The following is a 23,666-nucleotide window of genomic DNA, read 5'->3' as shown; positions in this document are numbered from 1 at the left end:
CATAGAATAACTCCCACGACACCAAAATCTCGCTCATTCTCGACCACAAACAAAACACAGTCACTACAGACTCACCGCACAACATGTCTTACGGCGGTGGTGGCTACGGAGGTCGCGGCGGCGGCGGCGGAGGTGGCGGATACGGCGGCGGAGGAGGCTACGGCGGCTCCAACGGGTATGACTCGAATTATGGAGGCTACGACTACGGCTCTCGCGGCGGCTATGATGATCGATCCTACTCGAATGGGTATGCACATTATCAAGGCACCATGAGGGCCTCACGTAACTACCAACATCCCATCAGCACACAGTCGTCACACGACACGCGACAGCGCACTGACTTTTTCTCACACAGATACAGCAACGGCGGTTCAAACGGCTACGGCGGAGGCGGTGGTGGCTACTCCAACGGCGGTGGCTACGGAGGAGGTGGAGGTGGTTACGGCGGCGGTGGAGGTGGCTACGGTGGTGGCGGTGACAAAATGTCTCAACTTGGTGCTGGTCTCAAGCAGCAGAACTGGGACATGGATACACTTCCAAAGTTTGAGAAGTCCTTCTACAAGGAGGCTCCAACAGTTGCCGCTCGCACACCAGCCGAGGTCGACGAGTTCCGTCGCGTCAACCAGATCACAATCCAAGGTCGCGATGTGCCGAAGCCAGTCGAGACCTTCGACGAGGCTGGTTTCCCGAACTATGTCATGAGCGAGGTCAAGGCACAAGGCTTCCCCAAGCCAACTGCCATCCAATCGCAAGGTTGGCCCATGGCCCTCTCAGGTCGCGACGTTGTCGGTGTCGCAGAGACTGGTTCCGGAAAGACGCTCACCTACACGCTTCCCGCCATCGTCCACATCAATGCACAGCCGCTCCTCGCACAGGGCGACGGTCCAATCGTCCTCATTCTCGCTCCCACCCGTGAGCTCGCAGTCCAGATTCAAGAGGAAGTCAGCAAGTTCGGAAAGTCATCTCGGATACGAAACACCTGTGTGTACGGTGGTGTGCCCAAGGGTGGACAGATCAGAGACCTCGCTAGGGGCGTGGAAGTCTGCATCGCCACTCCCGGCCGTCTCATCGACATGCTCGAGTCTGGCAAGACCAACTTGCGCCGTGTGACTTACCTCGTTCTCGACGAGGCTGATCGCATGTTGGACATGGGTTTCGAGCCACAGATCCGCAAGATCATCGGTCAGATTCGCCCAGATCGTCAGACATGCATGTGGTCTGCAACTTGGCCAAAGGAAGTCCGCCAGCTCGCTTCCGACTACCAGAACAACTTCATCCAGGTCAACATCGGTTCGCACGACCTGGCCGCTAACCACCGTATCACCCAGATCGTCGAGGTCGTCTCCGACTTCGAGAAGCGCGACAAGATGATCAAGCACCTCGAGAAGATTATGGAGGACAAGGCTAACAAGATCCTCATCTTCACCGGCACCAAGCGCATTGCCGACGACATCACCCGCTTCCTTCGTCAGGACGGCTGGCCGGCCCTTTCCATTCACGGTGACAAGCAGCAGAACGAGCGTGACTGGGTGCTCAACGAGTTCAAGACCGGAAAGAGCCCCATCATGGTTGCCACCGACGTGGCTTCGCGTGGTATCGGTATGATTGCCTCCCAACATATCCCCTCCCCTTCCCTTCCATCCTTCCTTCACGCTGGCAAGCGTGAGATCTGTTGTCCCGACGCTGCACTCTGTGCGCTCGGCGTGCACACATAACCATAACGTCTAGGGCTATCAGTGTTCCTTTGTTCTTCACAAAGGGTCCTTGGAGACTTTATCGGTGAAGCTCGTCTTCGCCGTGCCTTTCCGTTTCTCTGCTCCTGTGTTTTTGACCAGTGGAGAAGCGGACTATGAGTCTTTCAATGTTGCGTTGGTCTCAACAGCTGCGCGCGTCCAAGGATCCTGTTCGGAGATATGTTCACGGCCCGTGACCTTGTGTTTGTAATTGTGCGCGCAAAGAGCGTCATGCACCTTGATCTCTACGACAAGGTTGCCTCGAGTGCCGCATGTTGCGCCTCAGACAGATCTCGCATCCGGCAAAGGATTGCTATTGCTCGCTCCGACTTACCCTTACACCTACAGCGTTGTACTAACATTTTGCGTGCAAAGACGTCAAGGACATCACTCATGTCTTCAACTACGACTACCCAAACAACTCAGAGGACTACGTGCACCGTATCGGTCGTACTGGTCGTGCTGGCCGCTTGGGTACCGCCATTACCCTCTTCACCACTGACAGTGAGTCAACCCACACCACCTTAATTCTTCGAAACAGCACTAACATCCTCGCAGACTCCAAGCAGGCACGCGAGCTCGTTGGCATCCTGAGCGAAGCCAAGCAGAACGTCGACCCACGCCTTGCCGAGATGGCTCGCTACGGTGGCGGCGGAGGTGGCGGTGGCCGCGGCTGGGGTGGAGGTCGTGGTCGAGGTGGAGGCCGTGGAGGCCGTGGCGGATGGACCGGCTCGAATAACGCTCCTCTCGGTGGCGAACGTCAGCGCTGGTAGATGCCTCAGGGTGTCGACCTTCCTCCAACGGCTGCTTTTTGATTCATGCATTGCGTTAACGGCCTGGCGTTCTGCGTAGACGGACTCAGGTATTTGGGCAGTTGCGCTTGTGACACTGCCAGGCGATGGCGTTTGACAAAAAGGCTTTCACTGATTGATGTCAACAGTATGGGAATGCATCAGCTCCGGCGTGAGCAATTGAAAGCTGCACGCGCAGCGACATAGACTGCTGTGTGAAGATAGAAACGGAATGAGATTGTTTTGTGTTGACTCTGCATCTTCCCTTCTCTGCGTTCTAACTATGATGCCGGCAATGCTGACCTGTGGGTAGGAAGTATCATTGTGTCGACTGGCGCAAGTGTCAGATATCTGAGTCAGCTAGTACTGAGGTTTGTGTGCTAAAACTATCACTGGGATGATACTAACATCCAGTTCGGACCAGCTGACAGCTTACACACGAGGCCTAGGTATTATGAGTACGGACAGATATGTTGGGACCACTCGCGAATCGCTGGGAACTCCTCGAGACGTTCCTCGTCCAACCTCATTCTTCACATGTTCATCTACCAATGATGGCGATTGATAAACATGCAAAACCGTACAGACGCGATCTACGGCGATCATCGATGGCTATCAACGAGAGCAGCAAACATGAGCGAGGCCATATGTCCCACGATCCGTGCCACGGTGGGCTTCTGTCGAGACGATGAGATCTTGTGTTTACAGAAGCCCACCATGTCCAATCACCTCACTAGAGAACAGGAAGAAGCTTACGATAGAAGACAAGTCCGCATGCAGGGCAAAAATGCCAAACGACGTTCAGAAGCTCCAGATGCTAACATTCTTGATCCCTCGAGTTTTGTCTTCCGGGCTCGGTGGCATAACGTGAACGCATGAGGAAACGTCGAAATTAGGCAGCTTGATGGGTCTGAAAGCGATCTTGTACGTGGTGCATTGGAGAGGGTCGAGCCAGCGGGACTAGAGAAGGTATGGTATGTTCATAATGATGGTGCAGGGAATCCACCAATGGAGAGTTTTGAGGCTATTATGGAGTGGATCGAGAGGAAGAGTGTGCTGGCTGGCGGAAGTATGAGGCACATGAATGTGGTCATTCATGACGAGGATCCAGGAGATCAGAAGGAAGGAGAGAGGTTCGAACTGAAGGAGGAACAGAAGAAGGAGAAAGGAAAATGGAGGGAAAAGGTGACGAAGGTGTGTGGTATTCAATAGCTGGGAGTGTCAGTTGAGCGTTCCGTGAAGAGTTTAGAATCAGAAGATCCAAGGAGCATTTGGGAGAACGCGTTATGGCTCGCCTTCGTACTGTCCTCGTGCTGGAGAGGTATTGAGACATTCACCTGTCAGCGACAATACCACCAATGACTTATTTGCCTTTGCAAGGTCCCTCAAAGCAGAGCTGTGATCATGGAGGTTCTTTGGACAACTTCCTAGCAAGCAACGATGCTGCTCCTGGTGGACGCCTCCTTTGACCAGAGCCTTTATCCTTCCCAAGCAGACCGAATGCTCGCGAATGTGGCCACAATGCATTCAGAGTCCATGCTGCACGGTAAGCAAACGGGCGGAGGGCATTTATGATGTGCCGTACCTCACGCTGATATGGCTACCACAAACGTCACACGACAGCATTATGGTCGAGAAGTTCCCAGAAGCACCGGGCATAGAGTCCTCTTCAAAAGAGACAGGTATCAGAAAGTTCACAGAAGCACCAGGCATAGAGTACTCTCCAACAGAGACAGGTATCAGAAAGTTCACAGAAGCACCAGGCATAGACACCTCTTCCCAAGGCACAGGCTCAGCTCCTCAACTCAACTTCCGCTACAACCATCACAGCAGCACCCAAGTTCAAAGCCGCACTCTCTTTCCTTCTACCCCGAATGTCCAGGGCATAATCCAGGGAGACCTTGACACCGTCACACCAGGAGGAGCATCAGGAAGAGGAAATGTCTATTACCAGGTTGATCAGCCTCCCGGCCACGGCGGTATGACTATCAACCAGATCATGACCTTCATCAATACTCGCACAGCGCTGGGAAATGGGGGTGTTACACAGATGGACGTTGTCGTGTACGACTTGCGTCGTACTCAGCAGTCTGAGCCAGTCCATCGAGAGGAGCATTCAGGGTCGAAGAGGCCTCCGGCAGAAGGAAAGAAGTAGACGAAGTGGTGGCGGCGCCTGTTCAGTAAAAGGTCATGATGTTGTCGGTTCGCGTTGATATTGGGCATTGCTTGTATTAGATTATGTTGCTTTGCTTGAGCTGACGAGGACCCGACATAGGCAATGTAGAACTGGAAAAGATCCGAGGCGTGATGCACTGTCATACCTGTTCTGACCTTTCACACGTGCGTGCTGAGTGATGTACATCTCTACGAAGTACACTAGAGCCCATTGACTCCTCTGGCGTCGCTGCTGTACATTCGTGCTTCATCTCCTGGTGAGCTCGACAGACTGGACGGTAACAATATATAACGGGCAGCCAGCCTCGTTCTCAGCCTCATTGTGAAGGCGGCCAGTATGCCATGATGCGAGGAGCGCAGCGTGACTCCCATAAAGCACATCTGACAAGTAAGGCCTGGGGCACATGCACGAGGTTTGTCTCGCCTCAACATATCGTGATTCCACCCGTCCTCACCTCGGGTTGGCCAGATACGACCTCGAAGATCTGCGTCGACCTGGAGGGTGCGAAGCTCTGCTGGAACGGGGGCATCCAGGCAGTCTACTGAACAACACTCCAGAGCTTGCGCAGCTGTACGAGCGAGGCCGGGGCTTCTTGATGTCTTCAATTCAACAGACTCTGCTATGAGGCTGTTTGGAGCGTTGTGGACCTCACTTTTGGTATGTCTCTCTGGGGCGCATTTCTTCTTCCAACACATTTCGGCTGCTATCTTGGCCATGCCGTCAAACGACGATAGTCGACAGTCGACATGTCGTGATGCCAGGAAGAGATCATTGTTTCTACTGCGGTGAATCGGCGCCTCGGTCCTGCAGAGTTGAGCCTGTGATGGTCCTTCGCACACTTCCCCATCCGTTCTTCACCCTTGACGCTGATCATCTCTTGCATTGCATTCAACAATGCTGTCCTCGGCTCGTGAGTCGTGACACGGCGTACGTTGGCTGTGATTCACATTTGAGCGTGTTGAAGCACACAACACTTCGTGTGCGCTCCGGCAGTGCTAGCAGCCAGGGTTTGTCGAATCTGTCATACTAGTTGTGTGGGAAGGATATCGACTGAAACATCCTTCTCCTTCTCCTTGAAAACGCTACAGAAGGCCTTCGTTTTTAGTCGCACAGAAAGCCTACGTCCTTCAGCTGCGTTGGTGAGTCTCTCTTTATTGGCTCAAAGAACAAAAGCAAACGTCCAAACATGCGTGGGATGACCACGGACTGTTGATCGAGCTACAGCGTGATAGCGATATAATCCCTCGAAAGTTGCAAAGTGCATCCTAGCGTTGCATTGCTGGTGCAGGACGAGGCGTTGGTCCTGCATTAGAACATCATGATCCACTTCAGCTCCCGTTAATGCAGACGTTGAGGAGACGAGAACAAGCGGATGTCCCGGTCGACTTGTCATGGAGCTGAGCTGGACGATCTCGTTGCTGATGTTGAAAGAAGAATAAGCATCAGCGGCACAATGCGGTCAGGTCAGTTGAGCTCGAATGTGGGAGATTCATCAGAACCATGGCATTTGCGACAAGAGGAGGGCGAGCTGGGCTGGTCCATTGTACCGCCTGGCTGGATACTCAATTATGACCCGAAATTCGATGCCTCCATAGAGCTTGTGGGCACTTTTGGCTCATCCAAAGAAGATCTCGTCATGATGCTCCTGAGACGCACCATGGGAAGGTTCTCAGTGTGGGCATCAATTTGGATGACTGATGCCACGAATGAGCTCCTGTAGCTGACCCTCTCCTGTAGGAGGCAAGAAAGACTTTGTGCTCAGCTGCACGCTTGCTGTAGTATTGTTGGCAAAGTCTCTCTCGCATCATTCACATGGCGATCATCTCTAGTGCAATCTTCCCCAGGCTCGACTTGCTTCAAGCGAACGGCGTCTGCCGTGCTTTGCTTGTGCCTGTTTCTTCACGTGCCGTAGTAGTGAAGATGCTAATGACACAGACTTCGAGTAGTGAGCTTCGCCATTTCGCGTGCTGCAGGGATGAGTGCCAGCATCACACGAGCCTGGCAATTTTTGATGCTGTCATCATTGCTCCAGAGGACTTCCTTTGTGCATGCTGTTGACCATTGGCACGAAGATCTTACTGAGCATTGAGCAAAGCTCGATTCACCAACGCAATGCGGAATTGGTGATTGCATTCGTGGAAGAATTGGAATTGCCAGCGGGCACGGTCAACTCAGAGTCCAGACTTCAATTCGAATCCTGCGGGTCGCGGTATGATCTGGGCGTCACATGTGTTGCATCACAGACCGCAGATGGCACTCTTCGCTATCCTTTGCAACAGCTCATGTGACGCGTCCTTATTACGAGGCGCACAGCTGTCGTATCAGTGGAAGCTGCCGAGCATGTCATCTGGCGAAGAAAGCTCGTGGTCGACGCGCAAGATAGCACCTGCTTGTGTGTACTTGGTCCTCCAGGAGGCTCCATTCTGGCGCTGTCATACCCACCGGACCTCCAACAGCTGCTGCACCTTTCTGTCGGCATGCAAAAATCCAACAACGGAGTTGTGATATCGTGCTGCAGGATCTCCTCTATGCCTGAAGCAGTATGCCCTTGCTGTAAGCAGCTAGTCCAGTTGGCTCGGCGCTTAGCAAAGCATCGTGCCCACGAAATTCTCCAGTCCTGGCGGTGCTGCAAAGCTCGAGAGGATTGCCGACGTCTCGTCGGCTTCCAGAGGGTTGTTGTTACCAAAGCGAAATCAAGAGGAGGAGTAATGCATTCACATGCAATACTCGGAGGAGCAAAAAGCTACCGACGTTCCAAATAGTCATCCAGGAGTAGCCCCCGAACGCAGCGCGCATCAAGATCTACTTGCGCGGCATGTCATGGTTTCGAGAAATGCTCTTTCTCGAGAGGGCAGAGCAGTTGTAGCCGGGCGAGCATGCAGCTCTCAGGGACCTTGTTGAACACTTGCCACGGGCCACGGCTGGGTGTGTCCTCTTGGCGTCGTTCTTGAGTCATGCTCGTGGTAATGCTTGTTCATCCTGCAAATAGGACGGACGCTATTGCTAGCTGTGAAGTCTGAAAAGCAACCACGTCCAACACCTCACTTCCCGGTAGGCTGGAGTGTTTAACGTGCTTCACGCCGTGCTCGTTCTAGCGGCAGCGAGGTCCAATCCTCGACGCCACTGTGTGTACTGCGTGGTCGAGGGTCTGAGACAGCAGTGAGATGTCGGCCATGTCTCATAAGCATCCTGAGGGTCCTCACGGCCTCGGCGCGGTCGCAGACGCCTACCTTCCTCATTCAGTGCTTGGCTTTCTCTCCATGCAGCCAGCTTGCGACAAGAATAATCATGCTGTCTCGAGACTCTTGGCGTGGCTTCCACGAACCAGAGGCGCAGTGAGCGTCATCTCTCTTCGACCCAGCAGTTTGGAAGGGCCGAAGAGTGTTTCTCCGCCTGGCACTTACCGTGGCACTCGTTCCCAGCACATCCGCGCTTCAGGCTCAGCGACCATGGTTCTGGAGTCGTAGCCAACTACTCGCCCTCAATGGCTGAACCAGGCACTCCAGGCAATGGTAACTAGCTTTCGCACACTGTCAAGGCGTTGCTTCGCAGGACCGGATCGGAACAACGCTCTCCTGCAAGCCACCACTGCAACCATCCCACGAGAAATGCAGCTACGGCCAACAGCCCTTGGATCCTTCGAATCTTCGATGTTGCTCCTGCACGGCGGGAAACAACTCACAACGTTTATCGAAAAGCTGCTGAGTTCGAAGGAGGCGTTTGTGAAGTTGATTGCACGTGTAGGTCCAGCCTCAATTTCCGCGGCGCCATGCTTTCGGAACGTGTGATTCGTGTTCGGCGAGCCAATCACTTCTCGAGAACCAAGGAGCAACAACCGTGCTTCTTTGCCTGGCTCAACCAATTAAGGCTCCAAGCAAGGCCGCGAGATTTTTCTCGTCAATATGCATACCTCTAATGCCGGCTGCTGAGTGCGGAGAACGAGAAGTGGATCACGTCAGGCACGAATGCATTGGAACACACTCCGTGCGTGCAGGAAACGAGATGCAACATGTCGTCGTGTCTACGAGCGACCTCGTCAACGACACGCGCGTGGGTGGAGATTAGGCAGGCAGTCCGATGCAGGAGGTGTGCGATCGCCTTCTTGGATCCTGCCATCCTCGTATTGCCCGCATGGCAAAAATCCTCCGTGGAAAGCAGGAAGAATCCTTCTCGCTGTACGGTATCCTCCGGAGGCTCACATGAAAGGAACGCGGATTCGCGGAAAAGCCCTCAACTCACAGCATGCCCCACCAAAGAGAGGACGTCGACATAAGAAACCGCGCGATCTGCGGCCATGCGGCGCTATGAGACGGCCGGGCTGAGTTTGGGTCGCGATGTGCAAAGAAAGTATCAAGTTTGTGCCACCGTTCACAAGCTCCCGCCATCCTTACGTGGCCAATCTGGACACCGATATGCCTTGCCTCTCAGTCATGGGACTTTGAACCGTGAGAGCGTGGCAGTCAACAACCACGGAACCACCGCGATGCACAAAGCCGCATGGTTCCAGCGGGTTCATGTCGTGTCATGCCTCCCGATGCACATCTGAGACTTCTTGACATGCACAAGTGGTGCCAAGCTATGTGCCATCTTGACAGCAGCAGCGAAGTAGACACGTCCAGGGACGATTGACAATCGCGATGTGGAGGGATGCTGCGAGTGAACGGCGAGCGAGATCTTTTCGGAGTCCTACAAACAGCGGCCGTCCGTCTTCGATCGTGACAGCTGACCAACCTCCTGTCTCACAGTGAGAACAGCACGACCGGCGTAATCTCGATCAATCGCAGAGGCGAAATGTCGCGTCGTCGACTTGATGCGCCTCTTGGAGTCATGCGGATGGCAGGGAGCAGGCTTGCCGATACTCACACGACACGGAAGAAGTCGCAACGTGGAGGCGACCAGGGACCAATAGCGAATGGCTGCAGGTTGGATACAGAGATTGTAATTACGTAGAGTCACCCACACATCTGCTTCTCGGCGAATCTCATGCTCTCTGTCCGCCCCGGAAGAGGTGCCTATGCGGGCAATGGGAGCGTGCGATTTCTTCTATTTGCGAAGTTGCTATGCGGCCTCGTATGACCATTGGCTGTGCCGCCGCCAGATTCACGGGCTTTCAAGTGATTGGAGTGCTGCGGCAAGCACCCCTGGCGTTGTGCATGCCTGCTTGACCCGCAGTGCAGCTCTGGCAACACGTGAAGCAGTACCGGTAGTCTTGGAGCGACCTCGTCGCGACATGTCGCCCGCCGCTCAACCGAAGGCTGCAGGATTGTGTGTGAATGCAATGCGACGCTGCGTCGACAATGAGGGATGGTGGGTGCCGCGGGTCGATGCAGGTCAGTGAATCGTCGAGTGAACTGAGTTTGTAGATGCGTTCATCATCCCGTTCTTGCAAAAACACTCGGACCAGGTGCGGGGCGCAGGACTATTCAAGGTTGAGTTCGCTCGGTCACACCTCCTTCCACTTTGCACCAGACCACTCTCAGCATAGCTTGATCTCAAATCGCATTTGTGCTCGAGACCCAGCACGCCAGTGCCAGAGGCCACCACCACCGCCAGCACCCTCGCCGCCGCCACACCACTGTCATCGCGCAGTGCGACAGCGCGCGGCGCGTCTGCAGACTCTTTGCGCAGCAGCGTGCGCGGGACTGCGACTGCACCTCCCATCACCGCGACGCGTGCCCACCTCTCGACAGCTGCAGGAGGCTGTTTCCACGCCCAGCCAGTCCTGTCAAGAACTGCCGTTTGGGACCTAGCGACCACAGACAGCTGCACAGTTGCTAGCGCTCCCGCGCCCGAGGCACCACCAGGAGTACTCCGCCACGCCACGAGAAACCACATCGCAAATCCAAAACACAGCAACCAGCAGCAGCAGCAGCAGACGCGCAGCCAGCGACAAACTCCCTTTGCAACCCGGACCGTGCACTCTTCGTCCTCAGCTCCGTCATTACAGGATTCAGCCGGCCATTCACCGCTGCCGCAGGGCCGTCATTTGTTGGCCACGGGCGTTGACGGCAGATTACTCGCTGGTGACCGCCAAGCTCCCTGAGCAACCGTGCGTCGCCGTCTCCATCCACGCACCGCTCTCGTAGGGAGTGCAACGAAACCTTAATTTGCTCGTGTGTGTGAGCAGCGCTGCCGACGCTCCAACCGAGACAGCACACGCAACAGCGCGAGGCAACCTTCGTCCGAGCTGCTGCGACCTCGCGAAAGCTCTTTCGTATCTTCTGCGTCTGACCCTGTGTTGGCTCGTGATCCCGGCTCGCTGTCACCCACAGCACCACTTTTCTCTATCACCACCACCACGCACCCTGCAGGCTTGTGAAAGCCTCTCGCGAGCTTGCCTGACATCGACTCCCGCCCGGCAACTAAGGACGATCGACAAGGCCGGCACAATTACCTCACCACAGGTGCTTGTACCAGCCGTATCGAGCGCCGTGCGAACTGCATTTCTGCGCTACTTTCAGGGCAGCCGCCACGATACGCTGCTGCAAAGTGCACTATCCTCCTTCCTTCTAGCACCCTCTGCTTTGTGCTCCAAACACGCCGGCCGTTCCGCTACTTGTCTAGGCTGCATCTCGTCGAAATCTGCTGCGCCGGAAATTCGGTTCGGGCAAAGCTTCTCCCAGACCTGGCCCGCGCCTGTGTTGACTTGGATCTGGACACGCTAGAACCATCGGTGGAGCTTGCCATTCCACCAGCTGCAAGACATCCGCGCTCGACTTACCGAGGACCACGCTACTATCGCTTGTGCAAAACAACAGCGTTTCTCCGGCCCTCCTTCAGCGGGCACTTGTACTCGACGGCGCGCTGTCAGCGTGCTTTGTTTGGACCCATCGGCACTGCAACGCAGGCACATTGCTCGTGGGCGTATCGCTTGTGGCATAGCATGTCCAGAGGCTACAACACGCCATCGACTAAGACCAACGCGAATACCAACGACAGCTCTCTAAACGCGTTACTCACGTCGCACCTACAGCCAGGCCCGCCTCGACAGTCAATGGATGGTAGACAGCCGAACTACCCGCAGTCAGGTTTGGATTCACCATACGCGTCTTACAACGAACATCAGTCTGAAGGATCATCTGCAGATCAAGCGTCTGCTGTGCAATACCAGCAACCCCAAGACTACAAGTCCTCCAACTACTCCGCGTCGGCAACTCCGGACTCGAGCTACGGCTTGCCGCAATCAGCGCGTTCAGGCAGCTTTCCAGAGTACATACAACGCTCTTACGCGGACGGCCAGCAGCAGGAACGATACCCTGCAGGCGCGCAGCAGAGCGGTATGGCGCAAACATCAAGTCCGTCCCTACCAATGGCCAATGGCCAAAACGCCAACAACGCGTCCAAGAACGCAGACTCTGACGATGAAGTACCAATAGATCCCTCCATTGCTCAATCGAGCCCGAGCTACCCTCACAACTACTCGCCCTACCCACAACAACAACAACAGCAGCAGCAACACGACATGCCTCAGTATGCCGGCCAGCCGAATATGCAATACCAGCGCCCAGAGTGGGCAGGTCAGTACCCACAAGCCATGAGCTACGGCCACTCTCCAGCAACGACAGGCGGCGCGGCGCCTAACATGGTCGCGCACGCGATCCCAAGACCACCTGCGGTGGGTACCTACTATGGTGCGCCTCCTGTAGTGTATCCTAACGTTTCACAGGGCGGCCATCCGCTCTCTACTGTGTACTCGTTTGTGCCCATCCCAGGTGCGCAACAACATAAGCGTCCTCGGAGAAGGTATGAAGAGATCGAACGCATGTACAAGTGCGGATGGAATGGCTGCGAGAAGGCGTATGGTACCCTCAACCATTTGAACGCACATGTGACGATGCAGTCGCATGGCACGAAGCGAACTCCAGAAGGTACGTACACGCGCGTTTCATTCATCTGAAGTCGTTTTAAGCTTGTTCACAAGCTCAATTGATGTCCTTGTCGCGTTGTTTTGCTGGTGTGACTACCGAACGCTTGGTCGACGCGCTTCGTGCGCGGGCGCTAAGCGGAAGGCTTATCCATGCTCCGACATCTAGCGCAGATTAGACTTACCACACACTTGGATTCGCCCTGCATGCGCTGACTAGTTGTGACAAACAGAGTTCAAAGAAATCCGCAAAGAATGGAAGGCGAAGAAGAAGGAGGAAGAAAACCAGCGCAAAGCTGAAGAAGAACGCCAACGCCAAGAAGCTCAACGCACCGGACAAGACACCTCGCAGTCTCAAGGCCAACCTGGCCAGTACGGGCAGCACATGATGCAACCTCAGATGGGCGGCCCACAGCTTCCACCCATCGGGTACCAGCCTGCCGGCGGTCAGCCAAGCCAGTACGCTCAAGCGCAGCAAGTCGACGGTGCCCAACAGTACAGCAATAACAGCCAGATGTACGGCGCTCAAGGCTACCCTCAAAGCCCATACGGACAAGGTGGTCTCCCATATCAACAGCAACGTGCGTAAGGGTTTGCATCGTTTGCGTGTCATGGGTATTGACTATCGTGTAGAGCACGAAGGCCAGAGTCAACAACAGTATCAGCAGCAATAATCAATCAACTCACGATATGATAAGAGTCGCATGGACAATGCGTCCATCTAATGGTACCCTGCAGAGGATTTCGTATCAGCGCAATGGTTACTATGGCATTTGCATCTGCATCGCTGAGCGGCAAGCGATACTATTTCCAGGCGGAACTCGGTGTTTGAGGTGTACAGACGCGTGTGGAACGAAGCACATGCACGAACCTGATTTCATGGCTGGGGCCTTTGGCAGGTCTTTCCTAACGGCCGGTGATGCCAAATGAAGGTCCTCTTGCCTTTGTGGCAGAGGCAGAAAGTTGAAGTGTTGAGGGGAGTCCTTTCTCGCTTTGCTCGGAGGTTTCTTCGCATGTGGAAATCTCTTCGAGACTCCCTTTCAGCATATGCATTTGTCGAGAGCATGAGGCAGTTTTTTGTTGTAGCACAGAAGGCAAGGTAGAGGAATGAGCGACACTGCATGTACTTGTATCGAGGCCATAAGAACACAATATGATAGCGAGCAAACATCTCATCTACTTCGAACTGACCATCGCAAGCTACAATTGTCCATCTCGCACTACTTGAGTTCGTTGGAGTGCGGCTGCTGTGAAACAGTGGTTCGGCATTAAATTCGTTCGAATGAGCTCCAATCACTATCCGTCCCAGGAACCACGAACTTGTATCATACCAGTCTGCACGCCAGCTCCACGCGGTGGGTGGCACCATGGACCGCTCCTTAGCGGGATCTGTCAAAGAACTGCAAAGGCAAACGGCCACTAATGTAGGCGCTATAACGAAACTTCCGTGAGATAGAGTCTGCATGGTGCTTACGATCGGGTTGCACGACGCAAGCCTCTGCAAACGAGGGAGCGATGTGGCACAGCAGGCGACAAGGCTTGATCGCTATATGGATTGAAGCTAGTGGGAGCAGTGGCATCCTTGGGCGGAGCTGGAGGCACTACTGCTGCCAGACGACGCCAACGGCTCGCGGAGTTTGCGCTCGCTTGTCGCAGGTACATCACTCTTGTTACACAGCGTCTTTCCGGAAGTTTACGGCATGAGGTAAGATGGCCGCCGTGCGAGGTCGTCACACGTGCATGCAAACATCATCCTCCACCATGAGGTCATCGATGAAGCCCTGCTATATCATACATGTATGTACATGTATACACCGACAACAAACCCACCATCGCATGACCAGGTAAGTACACATGTACATCGAGCACCGGACACACGGCACCCGAAATCTGCCTCGTATGATACTGCGAAGCATCTTTATCCCAGTCCACAAAGCGTCATCCTCGTGGGATGGTAACTTCGACCGGTCCCGTCTCCTCGCAAGGTACTCTGCCTGACCACCTGCAGCGCGCTTGCATCCAAACTCTGGCGGCAAGGCCAGCAGAAGTTTCCTGACTCCCATGTCAGACACGCTACTACTACCGCAGGCTCGGCAAGCGCGCGAGTCGTCAAAGGTAGTCGTAGGCTTTTTAAGCAAGGCAAGGATGCCACGATGAGAGCCATCGTCTACTGCGCTGCACCTACTAGACTCGAGATCTTGAATTGAGGGTTTCCGGGTTTCTGTTCCAGCAGCGTGGTACGCTCACTAGTTCTATACTACTAGATACGCCACGAGCACGCGAACCCTACTTTAGGGGAATCCGCTAGGGAGAGCCCGCTTGCGAAGTGCGAAGCTCGCGATCCGGTTTTGGGGGTCGTTCGTGGTTGTTCGCGTCTCGCTTCGTCTGCGTCGGTGCCGGATGGTGACTTGCAGCTGTTCCTGCCTTGCGCCATCCACGCGAGGGCCCCGTCGATGCGACGGCGTGCTGGTCGACTTGCGAGGCGAAACATAGCTTGAGGTGCCGCCACACGGGTTCGGCGGAGTTGATACCGTTGCTGGCTCTTCCTTCTTATTGACAGCATTTACCATTTGGGTGTTAGGTGCAGGTTGAGTACACATATCATGCTTCGTGCCATCTTTTGAGATTTTGAAAGCTGGACGGACTACTAGGACTGCTGGACTTGCGACAGCCATACCGCTGGAGCCATCTCTCACAACGAGCAGCATGGCATACCAGGCTCGCCCTTCTATTGGAAGACTGAAAAACTCAAGCCATCTCACTCCAAGGGACTAACTCACTGATACCAGGAGCTCCTACAGTGTAGCACTCCTGAGCTTACTCCCAGCTCTCACGAACAGATTACAGATCACCATCGTCCCCGCCATCCACGAGATCCCACGCACGCTCGCCTTATTCCACGTATTACCCAAAATGTACGCGACATTCTACACGATCCTGATCGCCAGGAACCCAAAAGCAGTCCCATTCAGCATTGTCGGACTCAGCCCAGCGACAGTCCCTGCTACAATCGCTGCAGCATACGGACCAACTTGCTCGATGTTGTTCGCAACAGCGGCTTCAGCTCTTTGTAAGCGGCCTTTGGTTCGGGCATCGAGGCGTGAGTCGGCATCGATTTGGGCATGCCAGGTGCGAGGGGCTCGGACGTCCATCATGCCTTTGCCTTGTGTCTTGCTGCTGTAGTAGGAGCCTGCCCAGAAGCGTGGGAGCACGGAGCCGAGCTGGGATGAATCAGCATGGGGAGTGTTACACAGGCTTTGCTGTGTACTATTTGGTAGGAGACTCACCCAGATGACTGGGATAGTGTACATTGAGATGTTGTCTTTCGACAGATCTGGGAGTGAGAACGGCATGGCTGCTGCTATCGATCAAGTGAGTGATATTTCGCGATTGTTACATCTGGTCATCGTGGCATTCTTGAAGACTTCTGTTGGGAGTTTTATATAACCATAGCTCCTGGTCAGCAGGATTGAGTCTTCGGTAGTACATGACTTTGTGCGATGAAGGGCTAGGTAGGATGAAGATCTGCTGAACTGAAGTTCGGGCGCGAAATGCTGAAATGTTGGTTCACTTGAAACCTTGAAAGTCAACGTCGCTTTCGGCTCAAACGCGTGCTCCAACACGCGCCATTGACACGAACTTCTTAATCACCTTCACTTCCACTCCATACCACAACCACAACCACCTCATATACACGTACACACCACAACCATGTCCGACCCCGATCACGACATCCCCACCTCTCACTACAACGACACACACCGCGCATACCTCCAATCCCTCAACGCCTGCCAGACAACGACCTTCGAGAAATCCAAGCCCATCCTCGCCGCAATCTTCTCCGCCCACGACCGCCCCACCGCCCCCGAAGACATCACCCAAGAAGACTTCGAATCCTACATCTCCACCCTCACCGACGCGCTCTCCCCCTTCGACCTCGAAATCCGCTCAAGTCTGCACCAACGCTCCAAGGAAAGGATTTACGCCCTCGTCAATGTCGAGTCCGATGCAATGACGCAGATGGCGACGGTGCATACGCCGGATGAGATTGCGTTTGTGAAGAGGGTGCTGGATGCGATGTTTGAGAGGTATAATACGGAGAGGGCGGAGGTTATGGCTGTTACGAGTTTGCAGGCGTTGAAGTGTGCGAAAGTTGGGGCCGCGGAGAGTGGGAATGCTACGCAAGGTGCGAAAGCTGCGGATCTTACTATGTCGCAGGCTGAACGGATGCTGGAGGCGATGGTGGAGGAAGGGTGGTTTGATCTTTCGCAGAAGGGATTCTATTCGCTGAGCCAGAGGGGGATTATGGAGCTTCGAAGCTGGTTGGTGGAGATGTACAACGATGAAGGTGACGAGGAGCAGGATGATGATGAGGTTCAGCATATCAGGATCAAGGACTGCGCGGCGTGTCGGGATATTGTGACGGTGGGACAGAGGTGTCCGAATCTGCCTTGCAATACCAGAGTGCATAATGGGTGTTTGAGGAACTTTCTGAGGATCCATAGGGACGAGAAGTGTCCGGGTTGTGGGACGTTATGGAAAGATGCGCCGCCGGTTGGAGAGAAGGCAGCGAGGAATGTGCCTGGTGGAGGTGGGAGGAGATCGACGAATGGGACCGCTGCTGGGAGGAGCAGTGTCGTGACGAATGGACATGAAGATGGCGAGGAAGATGACGAAAGTGATGATGAATGATAAGGCACGGCGTGGTCTGTACATGATTTCACACGAAGCGAGGCGTCAGGTGTAAGACAGCTTGAGCAGGTTAGCTCGCTGGAAAAGGGTCATAGGGTAGCTGTACAGTGAGGGTATCTGGGACGAGAATTGATTGATTTGCTGGACTCAATCTGATGAGCCCAGTGAAATGGCTACGCCATATGCACACAACTTGAACACTCCAGCCTCTGTATGAACGCCGAGAGCCATGCCGCAAACCAGTACCCTGTCCTGCTCCATGCTTTTGATCGTGAAGAAGTGGCGGTCCTTGCCAGCACACATCTATCTGTAAGACTGTCACGACGTTAGCCAACACGTCCCATACTTCCATCATTCCACTGTAATATCTCACCTTCTGGTACCTGGCACGGGCACCTGGACCACCAAACTTCTTTGGCTCGCAGCGTCTGTTGTCGGCAACAAGCAGGGTACGGTCGTACGCGACCAGAGCCTGCTTGAGCTGGTTCTTGCTGTGCTCGTCGACGTACTTCTGGTAGTAGGCGATCTGCATGCAAAGTGTATGGTTAGACAACCGTAATTATTGCTTAAGAGCAGGATTCCAACCGCGAGCTACATTTTGAGAGTATAGTGTCCTCTTCAATGTGATGCTCCGGGATCTGCAGAGTGTGCATGTGGTATGCGAGTGTGGTATTCAGGGAGGACGTACGATGCTCTTGGCGATGGCTTGACGGATGGCGTAGACTTGGGAAGTGTGTCCACCACCACGGACGCGGACGCGGATGTCGACACCGGCTGGAGGAAGAGGTGTGTTAGCTGTTGTTCGTGGTATGCTCATTGCGCTGTTGCTCTGATCCCATGCCGCCTGTCCTCCAATGCGCGCAAGTTCCCCCATCCTCCTCGTTTCCATCCACTCCCATCTCCACTCACCAAACTTGTCAGTTCCGAGAAGCAGAACTGGCTCGTAGACCTTGAATCGCAAGATCTGTGGCTCGACGAGCGAAAGAGGCTTGCCGTTGACCTTGATCAGGCCCTTGCCCTGCTTGCAGTGTGCGACGGCAGTGGCAGTCTTCTTCTTGCCGAAACACTGGACGCTCTGGACGGTCGACATCTTGGAGGTGTTGGGGGAGATGCAGTCGACTCGGGTGGCGGAAGTTGTCGTGTGTCGTGTCGTGCGCAAATCTGCTGTTGCTGGAGGCTCAATTTTCGGGGTCGCGCCTGCCAATTCGAGGTTCGAGGTGGGCCTTGGCATGGCAATCGCGACATGAGGGGTCTGCCGTTAGCGGCCGAGGGGGGCGAGCGTATCACAATCGAGAGGCTTGCTAATGTTCGTACTCATTCGAGATGCTTCACTTCTTCAATACGTACAGTACAAGTGACGCTTCTTCCTGTGATGTTGGCTCTGCAAACATGATCGACTGAGAAAACATCGCCAAGACTGCTTGAAGCGGATTCATATGGCACTGTGAATGGCTGGCGAGATGGCCTCGAACAAGCACAACGACATCAAGATCTACGCATTTGGCTCGAATGGTTCTGGTCAATTAGGCATCGGACACAGTGATGACGTCTCGAAATCTGAGCCAGTGGTCTATGCCTTCCACTCGAATGTCACGACCACAGGTGAAACAGATGCCAATGTACAAACGATAGCATGCGGTGGCAATCACAGCGTAATGCTTCTCTCAGATGGCAGTCTGTGGACTTCAGGAGACAACAGCAACGGACGATGCATGATGCAGGTCGATGGGAATGGTACTGCCTGGCATAGGCAGGTTGATCTTCGCCCTGTCAAACACATTGCGGCCACATGGAATGCTACATTCTTCGTTCATACTGATGACGCGACCCAAGTCTTCGTTGCTGGATCAGGGAACACAGGCGAGCTGGGCCTTGGCCAAGGCATCACTATTACCTCAACTGTGGCGTCCATGCGTCTTCCGCCTGGACAGAATATCGTGAAGATGACTGCAGGCATGGGTCATATCGTAGTGGTCACTGAACAAGGCGAAGTCTGGGGTTGGGGCAAAGGTCGAAATGGTCAACTCGGAAAGCCTGCGGAGAATGTCTGGGTGCCACGAAAGATTGAAGGGGTACCTTGGCCAGCTGTCGACGTTGTCTGCGGCAAGGATTTCACTTGCGTCTTCAGCGATACCTCTACGCAAGAGTGCCTAGTCCTCGGTGTTGATCGCAACGATCGATTCGGTGTCAAAGCGACCGCGCCTGTAAAAGTTCCTCGCTGGAAGCAGGTCGGTGCCTCCTGGGGCAGCATCTTCGTCCTGTCAGAATCTGGCCAGCTTACAGGCTGGGGCAGGAACGACCATGGACAACTGCCGCCTCCTGATCTGCCACCCTTGCAATCATTCGCAGCTGGTAGCGAGCACTGCCTCGGTCGGACCGTCGACGGTAAGGTGTTAGCATGGGGATGGGGTGAACATGGGAATTGCGGCGACCGTACCGATCCTAATGGTGATGTGAAAGGACGGTACAACGAAGTCCACATGCCACAGTCGGCATGCGCCGTATTCGCAGGATGCGCAACGTCGTTCCCGGTCACGGAGAAGCAGGAGACGTCCGCAGTGAAGTGAAACCGGTACCACCGTTCGGCGTAATGGTTCTCGGTACGCCACCGTCTCTACTCAGTCGAACATGCCTTGCAGCTGCATGAAAGTCGGGTCAGTGATCCGAGGAGAATGTACGAAGAGACAAACGCCACATGTAAAAATACTCACCTGAGACAGACGTTGTGTGGGTGGCATGTTCGCAAGATCTGGACTCTTCCCAAATTCTCGGTCTTGGCGTGTGTCTCGGTTGGTTCGCGCGGGCGGTGCTGTCTTCAAATCGCGGATCGTCGGTCGCTGAGAACGCATGCTTGCGCCAAGATCATTGTTGCTCGCATCCCATCCGAGCATCTCGTCCTCTTCGTCACGCTCGTAATTGGGAGGTTCCCATGCTTGGTCGTCGTCGCCACCACCGTCATTTGGAATGAACAGGCTGTCCGGATCGGGCTCTTCATCCATGGCGGCAGTTGGTCGGACCTGCTCTCGAAGCGATGAGCGCTGGCTCTGGCTTCCAAGAGGCGGTCGACCAGCGTTCGGACGTGCAGGAGGTAGCATCTCAGAAGGAGCTCTGCTGAAACTTTGTGGTGGAACAACGGAAGGTTGGCGTGATGAACTCCTGGTAGACACGAACCGTGGGGTGGGAGTTGCGGATGCGCCGCGATAGTCGCCTGTAGTCATGAGAGTGAACTCTGAATGTATGCCAAAGTTCTGGTAGCTGAACTGCAGAGGCCTGGTTGGGTAGGAGAAGTGCGTCGAGATAGGACACTTCATGGTCTCGGCATGCGTGACGATAGCACGGAAGTCCTTGACACTGATAATAATGTGCACGTTCTCCTGCATGTGAAAGTCTTCAAACTCTCTGGCGTCAAGACCAATGGCCGTCTCCAGTGGTTGCTTCAGCACTTCTGCATCATCATTAGCATGACCTTGCATAGACAGGTCGCAACCCACCTTTGCCATCTTGTATTTTTTCAGTGAAGCTGGTAAAGATAATCTTCCGTTCGCCCTCCTGCGCTAGCATGTCAAGTTGTTCAGTCTTGGGACCGAAGTACTCGATATACTCTCGCAGGACTTTCGATGAGATACGCCAGCCTTGGGTCGCTGCAGTCTTGTCGAACAAGGCATGCATGACTTCGACGGCTTCATACGTAAGTCGGTATGTCTTGGTCATGCCATGCTTCGAAACCATCTTCACGACGAGACGGCATTCTGCCTCATCTGGTCGGTCCTGAAGCGTGACGTCGCACTGCTCGATGGTCGTCTCTCGTCCTCGAGCATCAGCCGTGCGACCTTTGAAGACGGCTTGCAGAGCCTGTATATCATTAGCGAATATACTTCAATGACCTGGAGGCTGCATACTCTGTTGTATAGCTGGCAGGTGAATCGGTCGCCGCCACTGCCGGCATTATTGGACTTGAAGTCATAATCGAGGAAGAATGCCCTTGCATGCAAGGCAAAGGAAGCATAAGCAGTTCGGGAAGAGTTCAGGGCGGTAAGTGTGAGCTGTTGCGTGGTCAGTACTGCTGATCCTGGTGGTGTTGTCCTTGCCGGCTTCAGCACACCTTCTCACTTCTTGCCTCGAGGGAGACGGCATCGCCAAACTTGGCCAGACACGTCAACAGTTCATATACACGTCCAGTGGCCTCTGGCGTAAGCGAGAAGCTGAGAGTGGCCATTCTTCTGATGATATCATTTTGTTGTTGATGGTCCAGAAGAGAAAGTCTCCGCGTCAGAAGCCAAACACCTCGACGCGACTTTGACGCGACCGCATCTCATCGACCACTTTACATCAACAGCATCGTCTCATCAAGTTTTGATTGCGATTATCGACTACCAACTCGCACCAACAGACAATCAAGACTCCAGCTAGCATAGTGATGGCAGAAGACAGTCTCCAGGCATTGCCGGCCGACCTCTTCCATCTCCTCTCAACTGAGTTGTCCGACCGGCTCGACTTCCCGACACTCTACCATGTCTCGATAAGCAGTAAACAACTCGCTAGCTATGGAGCGATATCTGCTTTATACCGGTATGCCAAATGGGGAGGTAGAGCAATCATGAAGCTAATGTTTAGCAGCATCAGCCATCAAGCACCTGTGAAAGGTGGCGGCGAGGGTCTCCCACTAGCAGAACAAGAGTTGACCGTGCAACGTTGGTCAATACTCTGGCGTACGACCATCCTGTCTGCGTTCGGCAAGACCATATACCCATACTGCCGTCACTTGCGGTCACTCGATCTCCGTGACCTGGCAGACCTACTCGACGACGACAAGTTCAGAGGCAAGGTTGCGAAACACTTCTTCACTGGTGAGCTCGCGAAATTCCACTTCGTACAGCAGGCATCGGGAAGGGGTCGCCAGAGCCGACTGGAAATTAAGAGGATTATCACGGCAATAGGCGACGAGATCACCAAACATGCGCCACAACTCGAGTCGCTTTCAGAACCCGCCAATACGGACATACTATCGAGCGCACTGCTCGAATGGGCACCACGCCTTACGAACCTGATGTCGCTGGATCTCTGGGACGGGAAGGCCCTCGCTAACGAAACAATACGCAACTTATTACACGCTCATTGTCCCAACCTGAGCAGCTTGAGGGTCTACACCTCAGCCAACGAAGATGCCGACCATCATATGGCTGCGTTCATCAGTGGAATGCAAGACAACTCTCTGGTGTATTTTGAGAACATCAGTGGGTGTGGCATCGGAGCTGAGACCTGCCTTGCACTGAACGGCCACGGCAAAAGCCTCCACTCGTTGAAGCTCCATCTTGACAATGAAGGAATTCAAGGTTTGGCATTGTTACAAGGCTGTACTGCCTTGGAATTGCTCGCAGTCACAGCTTCTACCACCTCCACAGACCTGAAGAGCACGCAGCATGACGTCTTTCTCGAGATTGTGGCGTGGCTCAAGAATTGTCACATGTTGACAGACGTCAGCTTCAACAACGTGCTGTCTGCTCCGGATCTACTCCTTCCAGTGTTGCTGAACCAGGACATCAAGCTAGAGAGTCTCCAAATCAATGCCACGGAAGGTACGCAGTACGTTGTCAAGGATCATCAAGATTTCCACCAAGCGCTCAGCCAACAGCCAAGTCTAAGGAGCCTTCTGCTTCGCGCAGATCCTGATCCCGCTGCGAGAGACGACATCGAGACTTTAATGAATGCCTTCTGCTCTCTCAAGGGTCTCCGCGAATTGCGTCTCACACGCATCTCGGACTACTTCACGGACGAGCACATCGCCTTACTTGCCCAGCATCTGCACAACCTGGAAGATTTGTACATCGGCGGATACGGCATATCCGATGCTGTGTGGTCGGCTCTGGCAAAGCTGCCCAGCTTGAAGGCGGTAACCTTTATCGGCATCACATCATTTACTGAGACTGGAATCCTGGATTTCATCAATCAGCTTGACGATACCCATCACGGCTTCAGTGTGACTGTCGACAACGCGGACCCGGACAATGCCATCTCAACAGAGAGCCAAGAACTGATCAGAGAGGTCATTGCCAAGAAACTTGATGGTAAGTCCCTTCAGAAATCCAACAGCAGGGCACGCGCTTCAATAGCGCCGTAAATTGGAGCATGTCAGATTGCACTTCACTGACACATCTTCACAGGTCGTTTCGAGTACACACTTCTGCGTGGTGAGTTCCACGATTCGATGTTTGCCTTCCGACTCGCTCTGGTCACCGAGAGAGGCCTACGCACGATAGCTCGGGTTCAGTTCGACAGGCAAGCTATTGTTGACAACTTTGCTAACGTGTCTACCTAGATAATAACATGTCAGACTTCGGCTCGGACGATTCAGATTGACGATGCTATGCCTTAGAATGGTGAGATCATGCAGCTTCACATGCCTGGTACAT

The 23,666-nt window shown here is 54.1% G+C and overlaps 11 protein-coding genes across 11 annotated transcripts; 8 read left to right on the top strand and 3 right to left on the bottom strand.

Annotated features, from left to right (window-relative positions):
- Window positions 1–83: 83 nt before the first annotated feature.
- CLAFUR5_09983 (ATP-dependent RNA helicase dbp2) lies at window positions 84–2,506 on the top strand (the record flags this gene model as incomplete). Its single annotated transcript, XM_047909131.1, has 4 exons — window positions 84–247; window positions 356–1,599; window positions 2,109–2,237; window positions 2,292–2,506. 4 exons carry the CDS (start codon window positions 84–86, stop codon window positions 2,504–2,506), a joined length of 1,752 nt encoding a protein of 583 aa, XP_047764859.1.
- A 1,026-nt stretch (window positions 2,507–3,532) lies between these two features.
- Window positions 3,533–3,736, top strand: CLAFUR5_09982 (uncharacterized protein; the record flags this gene model as incomplete). The annotated part of the gene is made up of 1 exon (XM_047909130.1): window positions 3,533–3,736. One exon carries the CDS (start codon window positions 3,533–3,535, stop codon window positions 3,734–3,736), a length of 204 nt encoding a protein of 67 aa, XP_047764204.1.
- Window positions 3,737–4,151: 415 nt separating this feature from the next.
- On the top strand, window positions 4,152–4,679 carry CLAFUR5_09981 (uncharacterized protein; the record flags this gene model as incomplete). The annotated part of the gene is made up of 1 exon (XM_047909129.1): window positions 4,152–4,679. The coding sequence occupies one exon, from the start codon at window positions 4,152–4,154 to the stop codon at window positions 4,677–4,679; it is 528 nt and encodes a 175-aa protein (XP_047763979.1).
- A 1,474-nt stretch (window positions 4,680–6,153) lies between these two features.
- CLAFUR5_09980 (uncharacterized protein) lies at window positions 6,154–6,420 on the top strand (the record flags this gene model as incomplete). The annotated part of the gene is made up of 1 exon (XM_047909128.1): window positions 6,154–6,420. One exon carries the CDS (start codon window positions 6,154–6,156, stop codon window positions 6,418–6,420), a length of 267 nt encoding a protein of 88 aa, XP_047763978.1.
- Window positions 6,421–11,583: 5,163 nt separating this feature from the next.
- Window positions 11,584–13,153, top strand: CLAFUR5_09979 (C2H2 finger domain transcription factor CON7; the record flags this gene model as incomplete). The annotated part of the gene is made up of 2 exons (XM_047909127.1): window positions 11,584–12,568; window positions 12,798–13,153. 2 exons carry the CDS (start codon window positions 11,584–11,586, stop codon window positions 13,151–13,153), a joined length of 1,341 nt encoding a protein of 446 aa, XP_047764756.1.
- A 2,338-nt stretch (window positions 13,154–15,491) lies between these two features.
- CLAFUR5_09978 (uncharacterized protein) lies at window positions 15,492–15,917 on the bottom strand (the record flags this gene model as incomplete). The annotated part of the gene is made up of 2 exons (XM_047909126.1): window positions 15,492–15,785; window positions 15,852–15,917. The coding sequence occupies 2 exons, from the start codon at window positions 15,915–15,917 to the stop codon at window positions 15,492–15,494; spliced, it is 360 nt and encodes a 119-aa protein (XP_047764757.1).
- Window positions 15,918–16,275: 358 nt separating this feature from the next.
- CLAFUR5_09977 (Non-structural maintenance of chromosomes element 1) lies at window positions 16,276–17,256 on the top strand (the record flags this gene model as incomplete). Its single annotated transcript, XM_047909125.1, has 1 exon — window positions 16,276–17,256. The coding sequence occupies one exon, from the start codon at window positions 16,276–16,278 to the stop codon at window positions 17,254–17,256; it is 981 nt and encodes a 326-aa protein (XP_047764760.1).
- A 303-nt stretch (window positions 17,257–17,559) lies between these two features.
- CLAFUR5_09976 (40S ribosomal protein S16) lies at window positions 17,560–18,346 on the bottom strand (the record flags this gene model as incomplete). Its single annotated transcript, XM_047909124.1, has 4 exons — window positions 17,560–17,571; window positions 17,630–17,782; window positions 17,945–18,030; window positions 18,166–18,346. 4 exons carry the CDS (start codon window positions 18,344–18,346, stop codon window positions 17,560–17,562), a joined length of 432 nt encoding a protein of 143 aa, XP_047764761.1.
- A 370-nt stretch (window positions 18,347–18,716) lies between these two features.
- On the top strand, window positions 18,717–19,823 carry CLAFUR5_09975 (RCC1 repeat-containing protein; the record flags this gene model as incomplete). Its single annotated transcript, XM_047909123.1, has 1 exon — window positions 18,717–19,823. The coding sequence occupies one exon, from the start codon at window positions 18,717–18,719 to the stop codon at window positions 19,821–19,823; it is 1,107 nt and encodes a 368-aa protein (XP_047764758.1).
- A 51-nt stretch (window positions 19,824–19,874) lies between these two features.
- CLAFUR5_09974 (DNA repair protein rad9) lies at window positions 19,875–21,472 on the bottom strand (the record flags this gene model as incomplete). Its single annotated transcript, XM_047909122.1, has 5 exons — window positions 19,875–19,895; window positions 19,968–20,701; window positions 20,748–21,108; window positions 21,156–21,299; window positions 21,359–21,472. 5 exons carry the CDS (start codon window positions 21,470–21,472, stop codon window positions 19,875–19,877), a joined length of 1,374 nt encoding a protein of 457 aa, XP_047764759.1.
- Window positions 21,473–21,673: 201 nt separating this feature from the next.
- CLAFUR5_09973 (uncharacterized protein) lies at window positions 21,674–23,613 on the top strand (the record flags this gene model as incomplete). Its single annotated transcript, XM_047909121.1, has 3 exons — window positions 21,674–21,825; window positions 21,874–23,321; window positions 23,573–23,613. The coding sequence occupies 3 exons, from the start codon at window positions 21,674–21,676 to the stop codon at window positions 23,611–23,613; spliced, it is 1,641 nt and encodes a 546-aa protein (XP_047764764.1).
- Window positions 23,614–23,666: the final 53 nt, after the last annotated feature.

The sequence above is a fragment of the Fulvia fulva genome, chromosome 7, assembly GCF_020509005.1.
Source record: "Fulvia fulva chromosome 7, complete sequence".
Classification (NCBI taxonomy): Eukaryota; Fungi; Ascomycota; class Dothideomycetes; order Mycosphaerellales; family Mycosphaerellaceae; genus Fulvia; species Fulvia fulva.
Note: the sequence above shows the minus strand (reverse complement) of the source record. Positions and strands in the feature narration are given on the sequence as shown.